A 17537-nucleotide genomic window follows, 5' to 3' on the forward strand; every position below is an offset into this window, starting at 1 on the left:
TTGCAATAATTATGGTCACCATGTTGTACATTGCATCCCATGACATTTATTTTATAGCTAGAAGGTTATAATTTTAAATTTTTATTTTTTTCCTAGCTGGTTTGTCTCAGTGGATTGAGCATTGGCCTATGGACCTAAGGGTCCTGATTGGATTCTAGGCAAAGGCACATACCTCAGTTGCAGGCTCCTCCCCGACCCGGGCCCTGGTCAGGGTGCATATAGGAGGCAACCAATGGATGTATTTCTCTCACATTGATATTTCTCTCTGTCTTTCCCTCTCTCATCCACTCTCTCTAAAAATCAATGGAAAAATATCCTCAAATGAGGATTAAAAATTTTATTCTTCAATTACAGTTTATTTTCAATATTATTTTGTTTTAGTTTTAGGTGTACAGCACAAAAGTTAGAGAAGTGTATATTTTACAAAGTGATTCCCCTGATACTTCAAGTATCTACCAGGCACCATACATATTTATTACAATATTATTGACTATATTTTTATGCTGTACTTTACATAATCATAATTATTTTGTAACTACTGAATTTGTACTTCTGAGCCTCTTCCCCCTTTTCACCCAGTCCCCTAAAGTCTCTCCCCTTTGAAAATCACTACTCTGTTCTCTGTATCTATTAGTTTACTTCTACTTTTCAAAATTTTTTTTATTAAATTATTATCTTTGTACATATACCATTGCCCACCCCCTCTTCTACTTTTTAATTACCTTCACCCATTTTGCCCATCCCCCCTGCACCCTCCCACTTTTGGCAATTACTAATCTTTTTGTATATCCATCAGCTGATTTTTTTCTGGTTGTTTTCATTTTATTTATTTATTCTTTTAGATTCCATATATAAGTGAGATCATATGGTATTTGTCTTTCTCTGCCTGACTTATTTCACTTAGAAAATTCCCTCAATGTCCATCTATGTTTTTCTCAAATGGCAAGATTTCCCTCTTTTCTATGGCTCAATAATGTGATTTATAATTTATATATGTATCAATATATCATTTTCTTTATCCATTCATTCATCAATGGGCATTTAGTTTGCTTTGATAATTTGGTTATTATAAATAATGCCGCATTGAACATGGGAGTGTATTTATCTTTTCAGCTTAGTATTTTTTTTTCTTATAAATACCCAGAAGTGATATTGCAGAATCATATGGTAGTTCCAATTTTAATTTTTTTTGAGGACCTTCCATACTGTTTCCCACAGGGTCAGTAGATATTTATATCTGTCGAAAACATCCATGGAGAACTTCCATGTATGAAAAAAGGTTCATGAAATTTGGTCCTGTCCAAACCTTTCACACTTAGAAAACGTCCCTGGGTTCAAATAGCTCACATTTCTTTCCACTTTGCATTTACAGTTTCTAATAATAAAAGCCCAGGATTGTAACTTGTAATGACCTATCAAGACCAAAGGCTGACCAACCAGAAGTCAGTGCTGCGTTGCCTTGGCGAACTTCATAGCTGCTGCCACATTCTGTGGGCTCAACTGGTCAGCTCCCCCCAGCCCATAGAAGACTGACAAGCTGCAGCTGGTGGAAAACAGTGAACCCAGGCCGGGTCACCCTGCGATCACAGGGAGACAAGGTCAGGCTGAGTTGCCCCACAATCATGGGGCAAACAGGCCAGGCCAAACTGTCCCGTGATCACGGAGTGATCAGGCCAGGCCCAGCCTGGCTAAGCTTCCCCACAATCCCAGGCGAAGAAGCTGCTCTGCACTAGGGACCTATTCAGGCACAGGGCCAGGAGGCCTGGACCTCTAGCCTGCAGCCATGGGAAGTCTCCCTCTCCCCAGATTTAAGAGCACCAACCCAGGTCTACCCAGTGATCTGGTCCTGACTGCAGGGGTGAGTTTCTGCAGGCTGGGGTTTGATCCCCATGCATTAGTAGTAGGAGACAAGTGCCTTTCTTATTGCCTTTCATCACAGTCATTTGGACTGGATAGTATTTGAGTATTTATCTAGGCACCATGACAGAGAAACACAAGCTCAAGTCATGATCTCTGTCCTTAAAAAATTCACAATCTTATTACAGCGAGTGGAGGATAAAAGCACAGTAATAACATCAGAATGTAAGGCAACAATACAGAGAGGAACAGAGGCAATTGCTAGGATGATTTTCCAATAATTAGTACAAAGAGTATGTGCTGTGAATTAAATTTAAAAAATGTGTGAAAGTATGCTGAGACTGGTTTGGCTCAATGGATAGAGTGTCGGCTTGGGGACTGAAGGGACCCGGGTTCGATTCCGGTCAAGGGCATGTACCTTGGTTGCGGGCATATCCCTAGTAGGGGGTGTGCAAGAGGCAGCTGATCGATGACTCTCTCTCATTGATGTTTCTAGCTCTCTATCTCTCTCCCTTCCTCTCTGTACAAAATCAATAAAATATATTTAAAAAAATAAAAAAAATAAAAAATAAATAAAAAATGTGTGAAAGTAGCTACATCATGAGTATGGCATGCCTTCCTATTTTAAAGGAAGCTGTATTCCATGTGAACTGTGTACTATGCTACAATATCTGAGGCACAAGACAAGGGAGGCCCTAAGTGTACTATGCTTTGATATTTGAGCCATTCTTTATTGTTCAATGTGATTTATTTCTGTATGCCTCAGTTTTGCAATAGTTAAATTGCTAGAATAATACATCTTGCTATAAAATATTACTAGAAAATCAAATAACCAGGTGACATTTATTGTTATTTTCTATAAATGAACACAATCTCTGGTATGCTAACGTGATGGGTATTATAGAAATATTCAGATAGGGAGACCTACAGGCTTGATTACAAGTGAGGCTCCTGAGACTCCGCCCCATCCAATCGGAGCACAGAAGCCCTTCCAGTGGCTAGCTTCCTTGTTCGCTGCCAATAGGACTCTCCCAGGGAAGGGCAGACAGGAATCTAAAGCTTGTCTGCAACCAATTGTGCTAGATTTAACAATGCTTGTCTGTGCCACACAGAGACTCTGCCCCATTCAAGCGGAATACAGAAACCTTCCTAGTTGAGACACTTCTGATCCTCATAGCCAATTGGCTTGGAGATGAACGCTTCCCAGTGATACCAACTACAAGCAAGGCTTAACAACAAGACCACACACACAGCGCTACACCAAGACTGTCCACCTCAGGTAACTGGGAGGCTGACTCACTGAACCATATAGGGCACCTTAGCACACAAAGCCACCCTACTAACTCAGGGAAGCTGTGAAAATGCTGAGACAAGGAAATAGATCATAAACAAAAGAAATGGAGGAAAAGAAGAGACTGGATGTAGAGTTCAAAACCACGCTTATAAGGTTTTTCAAGAATATCCTAGAAAATGTCGATAAGACCTATGAGGAGATGAAAAGGGATCAACAAGAACTAATAAGGGATCAATAAGAAATAAAGAATACATTGTCTGAAATAAAAAATATTATACAAAGTCCTAAAAACATAATGGAAGATCGCAAGAATCAAGTCAAAGATTTGGAACATAAAGAGCCAGAAGACACTCCTCCACAGAAGCAAGAAGATAAAAGAACCCAGAAAGTTTAAGATAATGTAAGAAACCTCTGGGACAACTTCAAGCGAACCAACATCAGAATTATGGGGGTCCCAGAAGAAGAGAGAGAGCAAGATATCGAAAACATACTGAAAGAAATAGTGACAGAAAACTTCCCCCACCTGGTGAAAGAATTAGACTTACAAGTCCAGGAAGCACACAGAACTCCAAACAAAAGGAATCCAAAGAAGACCACACCAAGACACATCATAATTAAAATTCCAAGAGCAAGAAAAAAGCAAGTAGTTACCTATAAAGGAACACCAATACAATTGTCAGCTGATTTCTCAACAGAAACCATGCAGGCCAGAGGGGAATGGCAAGAAATATTCAAGGTGATGAATAGCAATTACCTACAGCCAAAAATAATCTACCCAGCAAAGCTATCACTCAGAATCGAAGGCCAGATAAAGAGCTTCACTAATAAAATAAAATAAAAAATTAAGGAGTTCATCACCGCCAAACCAGAATTATATGAATTGCTGAAGGGGGTTCTTTCAGAAGAGAAAGTAAATAAAGATAAAAACTATGAACAACAAATATGTAACTATCAGCAAGTGAATCTAAAAACCAAGGGAATTAAAAAAAAATCTGATGAACAAAATTAACTGGTGAATATAATAGAATCAGAGGTATGGAAGGGGAGTGAACTGACGATTCTTGGGGAAAAGGGGAGAGGGGGATGTGGGAAGAGACTGAACATAAACTGTGCACCTATGGATGAGGACAATGGGGAGTGGGGAAAGGGCAGAGGGTGGGGTGGGAACCTGGTGGAGGGGAGCAATGGATGGGGGGGAAATGAGGAACATTTGTAATAATATGAACAATAAAGATTTATTTAAAAATATTTATAACATAAGGAGAAAACAAAATTTATTATACTGATCAAGCTATAAAGCTATATGATAGGAAAATTTGTCAGTAACTATCAATATTAAAAATGCATTTATATGCTAGGCTCTAGCAATCCCACTCAGAATTTATTCTGTGACAATATTTACCAAATATGATATCTATGCAAGATATGGATAAGAATCATATTACATGTACGATATGTTTGTAATTATGAAAGAGTAGAAACAATTTCAGTACTTGTAATATTAAATTATTTATGGTTGACTCACACAAAAACCCTATGTAATAAAGAGGGAATATGCTAATTGGCCCTCATGCTGTTGCAAAATGGCGGTGCCCACAGCCAATAAAGACGGAATATGCTAATTGACTACCCCACCCACAAAGATGGTGGTGCCCACAGCCACAAGATGGCAGCACCCAGTCCCCTCGTCCTTGCCAGAGTGGCAGGTGTGCTGAAAGGTCGGGCCCACCCCCAGGGGGGCCAGGCCACTCCAAGCACCTGAGTCCAGAGTCTCTCAGTTCCTTCAGTCCCCCAGCCACCCAGGGCCAGCCTGAGGCACAGGCAAGCCTTGGATGATGGCTGCCCAGACACCCAGAGCTGGCCCGAGGCACAGATAACCAGGGCCTGCTGAGGCTTATGCTGCCAGCAGTGGCAGCAGCAGAGGTGTTATGGGGCACTGCTGTCCCCTGATCGATGGGGTGCCTACCACCCCTGAGGGCTCCTGAACTATGAAAGTGGGCAGGCTGGGTTCAGGAACCCCCTCCAGTGCATTAATTTTCATGCATCGGGTCTCTAGTCCTATCTAATATGCAAATTAACCATCACTCCACTGCACCCACAAGCCATGCCCCCAAGCCACACCCACAAGCCAATCAGGAGCAAATATACCCAACCAAGATGGCTACAGCCACACAGAGTACGAGGGAGGCTTAGGTTTCCGCAGCAATGGAGGAAACCAAGCTTTCCACCTGCCTTTGCCCTACTACCTTTCTTAGGCCTCCACTCAAGGCTACAAAGTTTCAATGATAGAAGATACATAAATCTAAACAGAAATGGTGGCAGCCATGAAGCTGGAAAGAGCAGGAGGCTAGAGTTGCCCCTGGTGATGGAGAAAGGAAGCTTTTTCCATACCCTAGCCAGCACAGGCCTCTGCTTAAGGCTACAAAGTTTCAATTATGGGAGATACATAAATCCCAACAGAAATGACAGCTACCATGGAGCAAGTAGATGGCTTGGCTCCACTCCAGGCTACAAAGTTCCAACAGTAGAAGATAGATAAATCCTAGACACCAGGGCCTCCGCTTGGGTCGCCAGGTGGCATGGCCAGCCTGCAAACCATCACAGACCTGTCGCCCAAGCTGTCCCACACCCCAAGGGAACCCCTACCCTGATCCAGGACACCTTTCAGGACAAGTCAGCCATCTCTACCCCCCATGCACCAGGCCTCTATCCTACCTAATAAAAGAGTAATATGCAGATTGACCAAAACTCCAACACACAAGATGGCTGCCCCCATGTGGTCAAAGATGACTGCCCCCATGTGAACACAAGATGGCCACCACAAGATGGCCAGCATGGTAGAACAGTTGGGAGGGACCAAGCCTGCAAGGGAGGGCAGTTGTGGCCAATCAGGCCAGCAGGGGAGGGCAGTTGGGAGGGACCAGGCCTGCAAGGGAGGGCAGTTGGGGTCAATCAAGCCTGCAGGGGAAGGCAGTTAGGGGTGACCAAGCCAGCAGAGAAAGAAAGTTGGGGGTGACCAGGCCTGCAGGAAAGGGCAGAGGGGACCATGTCTGCTGGGGAGGGCAATTAGGGGTGACCAGGCCTGCAGGGGAGGGCATTAAGGTCAAACAGGCTGGCAGGGAAGCAGTTAGGCATCAATCAGGTTGGCAGGGGAATGGTTAGGGGGTGATCAGGCTGGCAGGCAGAAGTGGTTAGGAGCAATCAGGAAGGCAAACAGGTGAGCAGTTGGGAGCCAGCAGTCCTGGATTGTGAGAGGGATGTCCAACTGGATCGGGCCTAAATGGACAGTCATCTATCCCTCAAGGGGTCCCAGATTGAAGAGGGTGTAGGCTGGGCTGAGGTACACTGCTTCCCCGCATGCATGAATTTCATGCACAGGGCCTCTAGTACTAGATAATAGTGAAAGACAATGTGGAATATATGTATGGGCTAATAAGGAGAGCTAGCTAAAATTGACTGTTACAATAGCTAAGTCTAGAATTCATGTCTATAAATAAAAGATACATACATTTGAAAGAAGCAGCATCGTCTTATGTACAATATCAAGATTTTTAAATTGAATAAAATTGAGTCTTAAAAATGATAAGTTATCTATAACACACACATACACATATATAGTAAATTATAGTCTTTGTGCACTATTAAAAAGAAATTATTTTAAAAATATCATTCAATAAATTCTTATCTCAGTGGAAATTTTCACTATGTTTGTGAAAGTTGAATGTCACAATTTCTCTTCAAAAACTCTCTAGCTTTGTGGTCTGACTGAATGGTTAAACAATGCTATAAGACAAACAATTGACTGGGAGCATATATTTCCAATATATATTATAGAGAATAGATGCAGCTTTGCTAGTTATAAGGTACTTCTACAAATCAGTAAGAGTTATAATCTTTTTACATAGAATTAAGAAGTTATCAAATATTTGTTGAGTCCATGATTCTAAAACAACTTCTAAATCTGATTGCTTATACAACAAGTTTTCTCATGGACTAGGGTCATAGAGGAATATGGAAAACTATTTTTGAAGAAGTACCTCAGATATGCAGTTAAGAATACTATTCTACATTCATTAATTGCCTAAGTTACAAAAAAAGCTGAAGTTACTTTCTTTATAAGTTTTATCACATTGTTAATAATAATAATTGAATAAAGACCAACAACCATATCACTAGAAAGGGTAAATAAAACCAAAATCAGGCAGAAATATGCCTTAGCATTACTAAAACATGCAAAAAATTAAGATTAATTAGAAGTTTCCCCCCTTTTTTAGACTGGCTGCTGCTGGATGCTATCCATTGTCTACACCACATGTGTCAAACACAAGGCCCGCGGGCCAAATCCAGCCCGCCAGGCCTTGCAATGTGGCCCGCACCGCGCTGTCATCACTGCACTCCGCTGTCAGTTTATGACATTGTCAGTTTATGACTGTTCAGTAAACCATTCGGCCCGCGATTTAGGCTGGATTTTAGATTTTGGCCCCTTCTCTGATTGAGTACACTATCATGAAAGCGCATCAGGGAACTCAGAAAGATGAATGAACCTGAGCTTTAGCAAGGGCTAAAAACTATGCACCAATTGTTCTGTCGAGACAATTGGTGACTTAAGCAATTTCCTGACCTAATAGTATCAGAGTAAATATTTATTAATATTTACTGACCTTTAAGATAGTCTGTCTGCTACCAGATTGCTTGCCTGCCTAAGGGCAAGATGTGTATTCTAAAATTGAATCAGAGCTAATAGGGCCTGGGCCCCAGTGAAGCCTTTCCCCTAGAGAAAGGTTTTCTGCCTCACCCAGCCCTGATTTATAAATTCATATTTATTGTCTAGTGTATTCATTTGTGTGTGAAATAAGACACTAAGAATATACATCTCAGGTAAAAACTGCTGTTTGAATTTTAACCCTGCTAAGTCTGGCTCCTGCACCTGATTAAACACAGACTCAGCTTCCAGGTGGAGACCTGGAGACTAAGGCAATTTTCTCTTGCCTGGGACCAGGACCACAGGAGATTGATTACCACTAACTCAATAACCTTCAGAGATAGAAACTGTAGATAACCTCCAGAGATAGAAACTGTAGATAACCTCTGAGCTCTGCTTCTGTGTTATTGGCTATTACAAGATAGGGCCACATTCCAATGTCCAGCAGGATATGACTAGCAGCGACCCTGCTGGCTGACCCCAGTCTTTAAAATGTAGTCTTTAGGATTTAGAATTTAGAACAAAGGAAAATTCCTATGGTTTGAACCTTTTAAAGGGACTGCCTACCCCTGAACTGGTGCAGTCATGTGGAGTCCACCTGCGTGTGGTGCTCTTGTGGCTGTCCTGGCCAGTTATTTCAATAAATCCTTGCCTGGTTTTTTAATCAATCATCAGCCTCCGGTGGTCTTAGTTTGAACCTATGGTTCGACCCCACAAGAGTGTGGAGCCCTTCTCTAGACCCTGAACCCTAGCCATGCTGGTTGCAGCTTCACAGGTTGAAAACCCTAAAACCTATATCCTTATTAAAATAAGAAATAAGAGAAGGAATGAATTCTTGCCTATCCCAGGCTATAGTTTATTTAATGAAGAAATAGGAATGAGCATAGTATTATAGAAAAATCACATCTCCTCAGGCATATGTCTATAGTAGGATTACCTTTGTGCCAGGAATACCTGGAATACCAATGCCTGAAACACCAGGATCACCTTTCTCTCCTTTCTGTCCAGGTAATCCTGGAGAGCCAGGTTGTCCAGGAACTCCGGGAATTCCAGGGGAACCTTTGATACCCTGAGGGCCTATTGAAAACATGTAAAATGCAATATTTTACAAAATACCTTTTATTTGTGGTACATATGTCATGCATATAACCAAATTTTTTAAAAATAATTCTACAAATTCTGCTTTATAACAATGAGCTTTACAAACAAGATCTTATAAAAGCCTATTCAACAGGAAGTTTAACTGAAAGAAGGTACAGCTGAAAAAATATACAAGTTTGTAAAATTTTACTTTGAAGGTTTCAAAGGCTCTGTCCCTTAATTCCTAGTTCAAATATTTGTATAATGAGACAGCTTTCCCCACTAATTAACTTAGAGATTGTCTCAGTTTGATTCTATCCACACCAATCTCTTTTGTGATAACAAAAGCAGTCAACTATCTTCCATTAGTAGATCTAAATACTTGGGAGATTTTATTACTCACCTGGAAATCCCATATCACCTATATTTCCTTTAGGTCCAAGTGGTCCTGTAAGTCCTGGCTCCCCAGGGAGACCAGGGCTACCCTTAGGACCTAGAAATGTCAAATTGGTAAAATTAAGACAAGTCATCAATATTAAGGCTTCTTGGTTTCCTGGAATGGATCATAATTAAAATGCAAGTATGGAACTGGATGGATCCAATCTTAATACATGATCAAGTTCCAAAGACTTAACCTAGCATAAAATGGGCAAGAAATCTTCAGATCATACTACAATATAATCTCAATAATAGAGGTCTCCTAATACAAATTTATTTTTAAAAGGCAAAACTTTTACAAGGACACCTTGTTATTTGCCAAAAACTATTACAAAACCCTGAAGTCCCATTTGTTGTACCGGTATGTATATATGCTTTATTGTATTAATCACAGATGAATAAAACATAATGAATCTGTTTTTAAAATATTCAGAAGTAACTTTCCCATGTAGATTCTGATTATGTGAGAGCAAAAAGGGGAAAGTGGTAATCTGTCATGATATAACCCAGTACATTAGGCCAGGGGTAAATAAATGTTGATGGAGAGGTTCTGGATTGTCACCTCCAATAGTCATGGCTTCTCTGCTTACACATTCTTCTTAGAGCTTAGGTGCTTGAGCTCTGAGGTCCCCAATGTTGCCTTAATCAATTTTTCATTGATTTTTTTTCTTTTACAATTGCTTTAACTTGGGGACTAGAAAACAAAATTGAATGATATAAAGAAAGATAGTGTCCTTTTCCAACTACATAAAGGCAATGTCATGCAGAATCTAAAGCAGAATAATGGACCTCACGGGTTCTTATGAAGATGGGACCAGGTCCTCTTTATTCATTAGGGGCCCAAGTGAAAGAAAATGGCTTCAAACACAGCAAGAAATAATTTTATTAGAGATAAGAAAAAAATCTATGTTAACTGCTGGATCAATGAGATCATTGTAAGAGGGTGATTAATACTGTAACAGACTACCAAGGTATGTTGTAAAATTTTCAACCTGGAAACTTAAAAAAAATAAGCATCTATTTTTAAAATCATATGTTTAACATAACATAATTACTGACCCTGTCTGAAGGCTCCTACTAGATAATTGTCTTATTTACTTATGCTACAATTTATGTAAATAAAACCCAGCACCTTACTTGGATATACTTCTGATTCTGTGTAACTCCGCTATTACCACAAAAAGAAAACAATACCAAAGCAAAACATCCTACATGTTTTGACTGTTGATACTTGGGCCAAATGGCAATATTTTTGCTAAAGGAGAACACCATGTTTCAGTTGCTATTCAAGGATATTTCCATGACCATATCCAATATATCATCACACATGAAAAATACATAATTAATTTTTTAGGGTTCAGGATCAGCTATCCAATATCTACAGGTGGTCTATTATACATACCTGGCGATCCTGGTAATCCAGGTTTTCCCGTCAGTCCAGGTTGCCCTGGGTCTCCAGGTAAACCCTGGTAACCTTTTGGCCCTGAAATTCCAGGTATACCTTCCAATGATGAGAATAAGAGAAACAAGTTAGGCTGATATTATTAATCCATTTAATTAATTTGGCAAAGAAGGAGCACCAACATGGTGGCATAGGTAAACACCTGCATTGCTGCCTCCCACAACCACATTAAAATTACAAATAAAAGACAGAACAACTATTGACCAGAACTTCAGGAAAGCTGGCCGAGTAGAAGAACTGCAACTAGAGAGGTAAAGGAGAAAGCACATTGAGACTGGTAGGAGGCGTGAAGATGTGGAGACAGAACAGGCTGGCATCCTGGTATGCCACTTTTTTAATCGGGAGGGAGATACAAGCTCCCACTTGCTCTGAGCTCCAGTGCTGGGCGAAACTTTGGGGGACCCAGACACTTACAAGAAGAAACTGGACTGACTGGCACTGGGCTTTCTTCCTGATAGAGGTGCTCACAGCAGTCATTGTTCCTAAGCTGGGACCTCCCCAGTGCAGGGCTGACTGGCAGCCATTGCTGTTTGCCCAACCCTGGAGATTCCCTAAGACCCAGCCCCATCCAATTTACAACCCCACCAAAGCCATGTGCAGAGAGTTTTGCATATGAATGGCCAGTCTTTTCTCAGCCTAAAACCTGTCAAACTGCAGTTGGGTCACAAAGCCCCCAAAGCTATCAAAAGAAGGCAAAGGCTAGGACTGCAGAAGTCTGCCTTGCTTCATAGCTGGGCCTCATCTGGGCACTTCCAAACCCCATACAAAGAGGAGGAATCTTCAGATCTCTCTGTGGCTCCTGCTGGGTGGCTCCAGGCAATGACTGACTTTGCACCTCTTTGGAGATCCAAGAGCCAGTGGACCCACTGGTCAATGTGAGACCAATGCAGATTACAACTCTTAACATCCATAAGTGACACACTCAAGGAGCAGAATCAGTGAGCACCAAATCCCCACTGAAGAAAGTCCTGCCCATAAGGGTATATCCTGCACAGGATCTCTTCAATTGTATACATAAGTGACCCTATGTATACAAATACAGGGACGTAGCCAAAATGCAGAGACAAAGAAACTTGTAAAAAATGAAAGAAATTGAAGAAAGCAAACTACTCGATATAGTTTTCAAAACCACAGTTATAAGGTTACTTAATCTTCTAGAAACCTCTGAGGAACTTAGTGAGACCTTCAAGGACCTTAGAATGCAAAAAAAAAAAAAAAAAAAAAAAAAAAAAAAAAAAAAAGGAAAAAGACCAGTCAGAAATTAAGCATACACTGACTGAAATACAGAATAATAAACAGAGATTCAACAATAGAGGAGAGGATCCCAATAATAAAGTCAAAGATTTGAAAGACAAGGAAGCAGAAAACACCTAACTAGAAGAGCAAAAAGAAAAAAGAATCCAAAAATATGAAGATAATGTAAGGAGCCTTTGGGACAACTTCAAATATACCAACATCTGAATTATGGGGATTCAAGAAGATTAGAAAGAGCAAGAGATTGAAAACCTATTTGAAGAAATAATGACAGGGTAAAAAGATGGCGACCAGCAGGAAAATAGGGAGGGAGAGTGTGGGAGAGAGTGAGGGAGCGATAGAGGAATGTGTGTGGAGGTGTGTGTGTGGGGGTGAAATAGGGACAGTTAGATCCTGAAGGTATTTCAAGGGGCTTCCAATCTGGGCAGTCTTAGATGGCAAAACCCCACTGTTACCACAAACACTCCAGGGAGGACACCAGTGGCACAGAGACCACGTCATCTTGAAGAACAGAACAGCTTGAGACTAGGATACTAGCCTTGCCAGTCCGGTTTTGATAGCAAACCAGGATTCTATAGCCACACTGGTAATAGACCTGCGACCACAGCTGCAGACCCAGGGACACCAAGACTCCAGGTACACTGGCCACAGATTTCTGTGAGTCACAAAGCCAATCCCACTATCCTGTTGCCCCCCGCAGCAGTGGCATAGGAACTCCCAGATCCCAGCTGCACAATAGTGCTTTCTGTGTGCAGACACACAGCAGTGGCACCTCTACCTGACTTTGAGCCTTGGTGTCGGCACAGGAAGTTTGTTTACCACGACCAGGTCCGCACTCAGGCAGGGAGACTGTGCTGAATTTGACCTGAGGTGTGCATCCGTGGTGAGATTGTTTTCTGCAACTAGATCCCATGTTCATGCAGGGCAGGGAGACAGCACTGAATCTGAGCCTGGACATGCAAACTTGGGGAATTTGATTCCTGAGACTAGGCTCCACGCCCAGGTAGGGAGGTTGTACTGAATTTGAGCATAGATACGCAACCTTGGGTAGACTGTTTTCTGTGAACAAATCCTGAGCTCACGCAGGGAGACAGTGCTGAATTTGAGCCTGGGGGGCAAACCTAGGGAGTTTGTTTCCCATGACCAGACCCTGCACCCTAGCAGAGAGTAAGCACTGAATTGGAACCAGGACATGCAAACCCGGGGAATTTGTTTCCCTCGCCCAGGTTCTATGCCAAGGCAAGGAGACTGTACTGAATTTGAGCATAGGTGTGCAACCTTGAGGAGATTGTTTTGTGTGAACAGATCCTGTGCCCATGCTGGGAGACAGTGCAGAATTTGAGCCTGGGGGTACAAACCTGGGAAGATTGTTTCCCATGACCAGACCCTGCACCCAAGAAGAGAGACTGTGCAGAATTTGAACCTAAATGAGTGAACTTGGGGAGTTTGTTTCTCACGACCAGACCCTATGCCCACACAGGGTGGCAGCACTCAATTTGAGCCTGGGTGCATGAACACAGGGAGTTTGTTTCCCACAGTGCACACCCATATGACCAGACCCCACGCCCAGACTGAAGAGCAGTGACACCTGATTTTGATTCAGGTCAAGTGCACACAGAAGGCTATTTTCTGCAGGGCAGGAGGGGACATCTTGCCAACACAGTGCGACTATGCAACCTGGTCTCCCAAGCAGATCTGGGACTCTGAATCTCCACACAAGAGGCAGCAATGAGCACGAGTGACTAGACTCTGTTTATCATTTCGTGTGCCTGGGATCTCTGATTCTCAGTACATTCACATTAAAAGCCAGTGATTCTAATTCTTGGTGCATGAGCACACAGGGACCCTGATTCTTGGTGTGAGGTAGAACCAAGCAACAGAGACTCTGATACTCTATTCTTGGAACAGACACAGGGAGCCTCTGACTCCTGACATGCACTAGGGGACTTTGATTTTTGGCACACCCCAGCGGGTTCTCTGTTTCAACATGGCATAGTCAGGGTCCCTGATTCTAGGTGTGCACATGAGGGCACACTAAGCACCTGTGACTGACCCAGGGTAAGTGTGGCTCCCACCAACCCACAGAAGCTGTACGTCTTGATGTCAGAGCTCTTCAGTGAACTTGAGGTCAATACTCCCACTGCACATGGCCCAGGCTGCCACAACTTAACGATGTTTAAACCTTCTGGAGATAGTCAGAATGGGGAGACAACGAAACAATCCCCAGAGGAAAGAAAAGGAGGAATTGCTAAGAAAGGAAATAAGTGAAACAGAAGCATGCAACATGACAGAAAAAGAATTCAGAGTAATGGTCATACACTTCATACACTGGATAGACGAGAAAATCAACAACCTATGTAAAAATAAGGAAGAAATGAAAAATGATATAACTAGAATAAAAAAGACCATGGAAGGCTTCAACAGTAGACTAAAAGAAGCAGAGGACCAAAATACTGAGTTAGAAGATAAAGTACAGAAACAAGCCCAATCTGAAGAGCAACTGGAGAAAAAATTAAAAAGCAGGAGGAGAGCCTAAGGGTGCTTTGGGATAATGCAACATGAAATAGCATACAAACAGGCTAAACAAAATGGTGGCCAAACAGATGGTCCTGTTCTGAGCCTAGTCCCAGAGCAGATAGAAGGAGCGCCTGAGAGTTGCTCGGAGAGTGTTACTTGGCAAGATAAGGGGTAGCAGAACTCTAAGAGAAGGTAGGGGTCTGCTGGACAGGATTTCCTGACGAAGCAGCCCGCACTATGGCAGAGACCTCTCCTGGAGCTAGGCGCTCAGAGGGAAAACTACTCCATCTTACAAAGATAAGAGGATCTTATCTGAGGCCTGAAAAGCCCACAACAGTGGAGACCACCAAACAGCTGTGATGCCCCAATCAGCACAAACATGTGGATTTAAGGGAGTTCTTCAATCACCCATGGAAAGATCAGAGTTTGCCGGGGATAACATGAGGGATCTGGCTTCCTGCTGCGGCGGCAGTGGTGGCTGCAGCAGCTTCATGGCCAGAGCGGCTCCGAAAGAGGCAGCGGCTACAGAGAGAATCGCGTCCTGCAAGACCCAGTGCTGGGTTTGGTGTGATCTTCCCAAAAATCGGGACTTTTTTAAAATGCCAAGTGACACGAAACAAATTATGAATCGGAGACCCATCCTGCGCCTGGTCTCCTTCATCCCCTTGCTTCTGAGTACTAAGAAAGGAATGCCCAGTTTGGCATATCCTGGGAGACTGCACGGGGAAATTGCCTTCCTGGAAACAGGGGATCAGAGCGGGAAGAGATGATCTGGGAGCCAGCACCCAGGCAGCCTACCTAGACAAATCATAGAGAGGGCCATAGAGAAGGAAGGCTAGAGCAGCCAAAAAGATGGGGAAGTCAATCCAGAAACACTGCCACCTAGCGGCGGAATTACAAACTGACTTTTTATTTTATTATTATTATTATTATTACTTTTAATTAATCAAAAATAAAAGGACACAAATAACTAAGAAATAGCCTTTTTAAAATTAAGGACTAGCTTACAAAACTGAGGTGCAGTGGAATGCAGGGAACTGCAATACTGTCTGGACCGAGAAACAGGCGTGCCAAATAGAATAACAGAGGAAGTGAATGACCACTACTGCCCATTTTTTATGCTAATTTTTCTATATTTTTTATTTTATTTTCATTTTTTACATTTTTTATTTTATTTTCATTTTTTACATCTTTTACTTAAGAAACGAATTTTTTTCCTCACTTTATTTTATTGTTTCAATTATTACATTTTTTAGTTTCAATCATCATTATTACTACTGCTATTCTGGATTTTTTGTTTCCTTTTTCTTTTTTTAAAATACTATTTTTATCTCTCTTTATTTTACATTGGGATTAGTCTTCTTTATTCTATTTTCATCTCTACTATAGCATCTTTCAACTCTATCTCTACTAGACCTTTACGCCATCAGTCTCTTACTAACCATCCCTCTTTTTGAGTCCTGTTTCCCTTAACCCTTTCCTGCTTTAGTTTTTCCCTATTCTTTCTATATACCTCCTGCTAAAATTCTCACCCTACCTATATACCTAATTTCCAACCCACTGCTCCAAGTGCATAAATACCACTCTCTTTGCTATATTAACTATTAAAAAAAAAAAAAAACACAAACTGTTTTCCTCTCAGTCCTTTTGTTGTTCTTTGCGTGAATATTGATTATATTGAATTTTTAGGCTTTTTAGTGAGATTGATATGCTTATTCTTTTGCTGTTATTGTTGCTTAGTAGTTTTCAATTGCTTTCTTTTGTTTGTTTTTTACTTGTGTTTATCCTAGCCTTGCATGATATTAGTGGGTATTGTAGTTTGTATTAATCTCCAAGTATTTTTGCTGGCATTTGCTGGGATTAGTGGTTGTTCTAATGGAATTTTCTCCACATATATATAGTTTGTTCCCCTTTTCTCTCTTAGTCTGCTCTCTCTCTCTCTCTCCCCTTCCTGTTTTCCAATTTCATTTCGACACTGCTTTTTTTTAAAATATATTTTATTTATTTTTTACAGAGAGGAATGGAGAGAGATAGAGAGCTAGAAACGTCGATGAGAGAGAAACATCGGCCAGCTGCCTTCTGCACACCCCCTACTGGGGATGTGCCCGCAACCAATGTACACGCCCTTGACCGGAATCGAAACTGGGACCTTTCAGTCTGCAGACCAACGCTCTACCACTGAGCCAAAACAGTTTCAGCTTGACACTGTTTTTTTCTTCTTCTTTTTTCTGTCTCTTTATTTATCCCTCTTCTTTTTCTTTTTACTTTTCTTCTTTCTCTCCTATCCCCTAATTTGCCTTTCTCTAGTGGTCACCTTTATTAGAGGTTATTAATATCGCAAATACATTCCTGTTCAGTGCCTTTTGTGTTGAACCTGATAGTGTTGTATTTTGTGCCTTTAAATCAATGCAGGAGAAAGAGAATTACATAACCACACATCCTGAAAAGAGAGACCATGGGGAGACAAAGCAATAGCCTGCACATGAAAGTAAAGCAGGCATCACAAGAAAAGGAAGTAAATGAGTTAGAGGCAAGCAACCTACCAGAGCAAGAATTCAGAGTAATGATCATAAGATGGCTAAAAAGAATGGAGGACAAATTTGACAATATGAGTAAGAACCAAGAGGAAATGAAGAAGAACTAAGAGGAAATGAAGATGAATCAAGAAGAAATAAAAAAATGTCATCTCTACTACCCTGTTTCCCCCAAAATAAGACAGTGTCTTATATTAATTTTTGCTCCCAAAGATGCGCTAGGTCTTATTTTCAGGGGATGTCTTATTTTTCCATGAAGAAGAATACGGTACACAGTTATTGTTAAATGAAAATAAAGGAAATTTATTACTTGTATATGTTACGGTAGTACGGTAGTTGTCAACACAAACCAGACAAACTGTGAATCCTACAGTATCAAGAATTTACTCATTTATTCAA

The 17537-nt window shown here is 41.4% G+C and overlaps 1 protein-coding gene across 1 annotated transcript in view; it reads right to left on the minus strand.

Moving 5' to 3' along the window:
* The window catches only part of COL4A5 (collagen type IV alpha 5 chain), a 348876-nt gene that overhangs the window by 75813 nt on the left and 255526 nt on the right, over positions 1 to 17537 (minus strand). Inside the window, exons 34-36 of the mRNA XM_084870434.1 lie at positions 10774 to 10872; positions 9337 to 9426; positions 8791 to 8930 (exon numbers count right to left, since the gene is read on the minus strand). Of these exons, the coding sequence (XP_084726560.1) occupies positions 8791 to 8930; positions 9337 to 9426; positions 10774 to 10872 (329 nt within the window). The remainder of the gene's footprint in view (positions 1 to 8790; positions 8931 to 9336; positions 9427 to 10773; positions 10873 to 17537) is intronic.

Source organism: Pipistrellus hanaki (assembly GCF_964339955.1).
Source record: "Pipistrellus hanaki genome assembly, chromosome: X".
Lineage (NCBI taxonomy): Eukaryota > Metazoa > Chordata > Mammalia > Chiroptera > Vespertilionidae > Pipistrellus > Pipistrellus hanaki.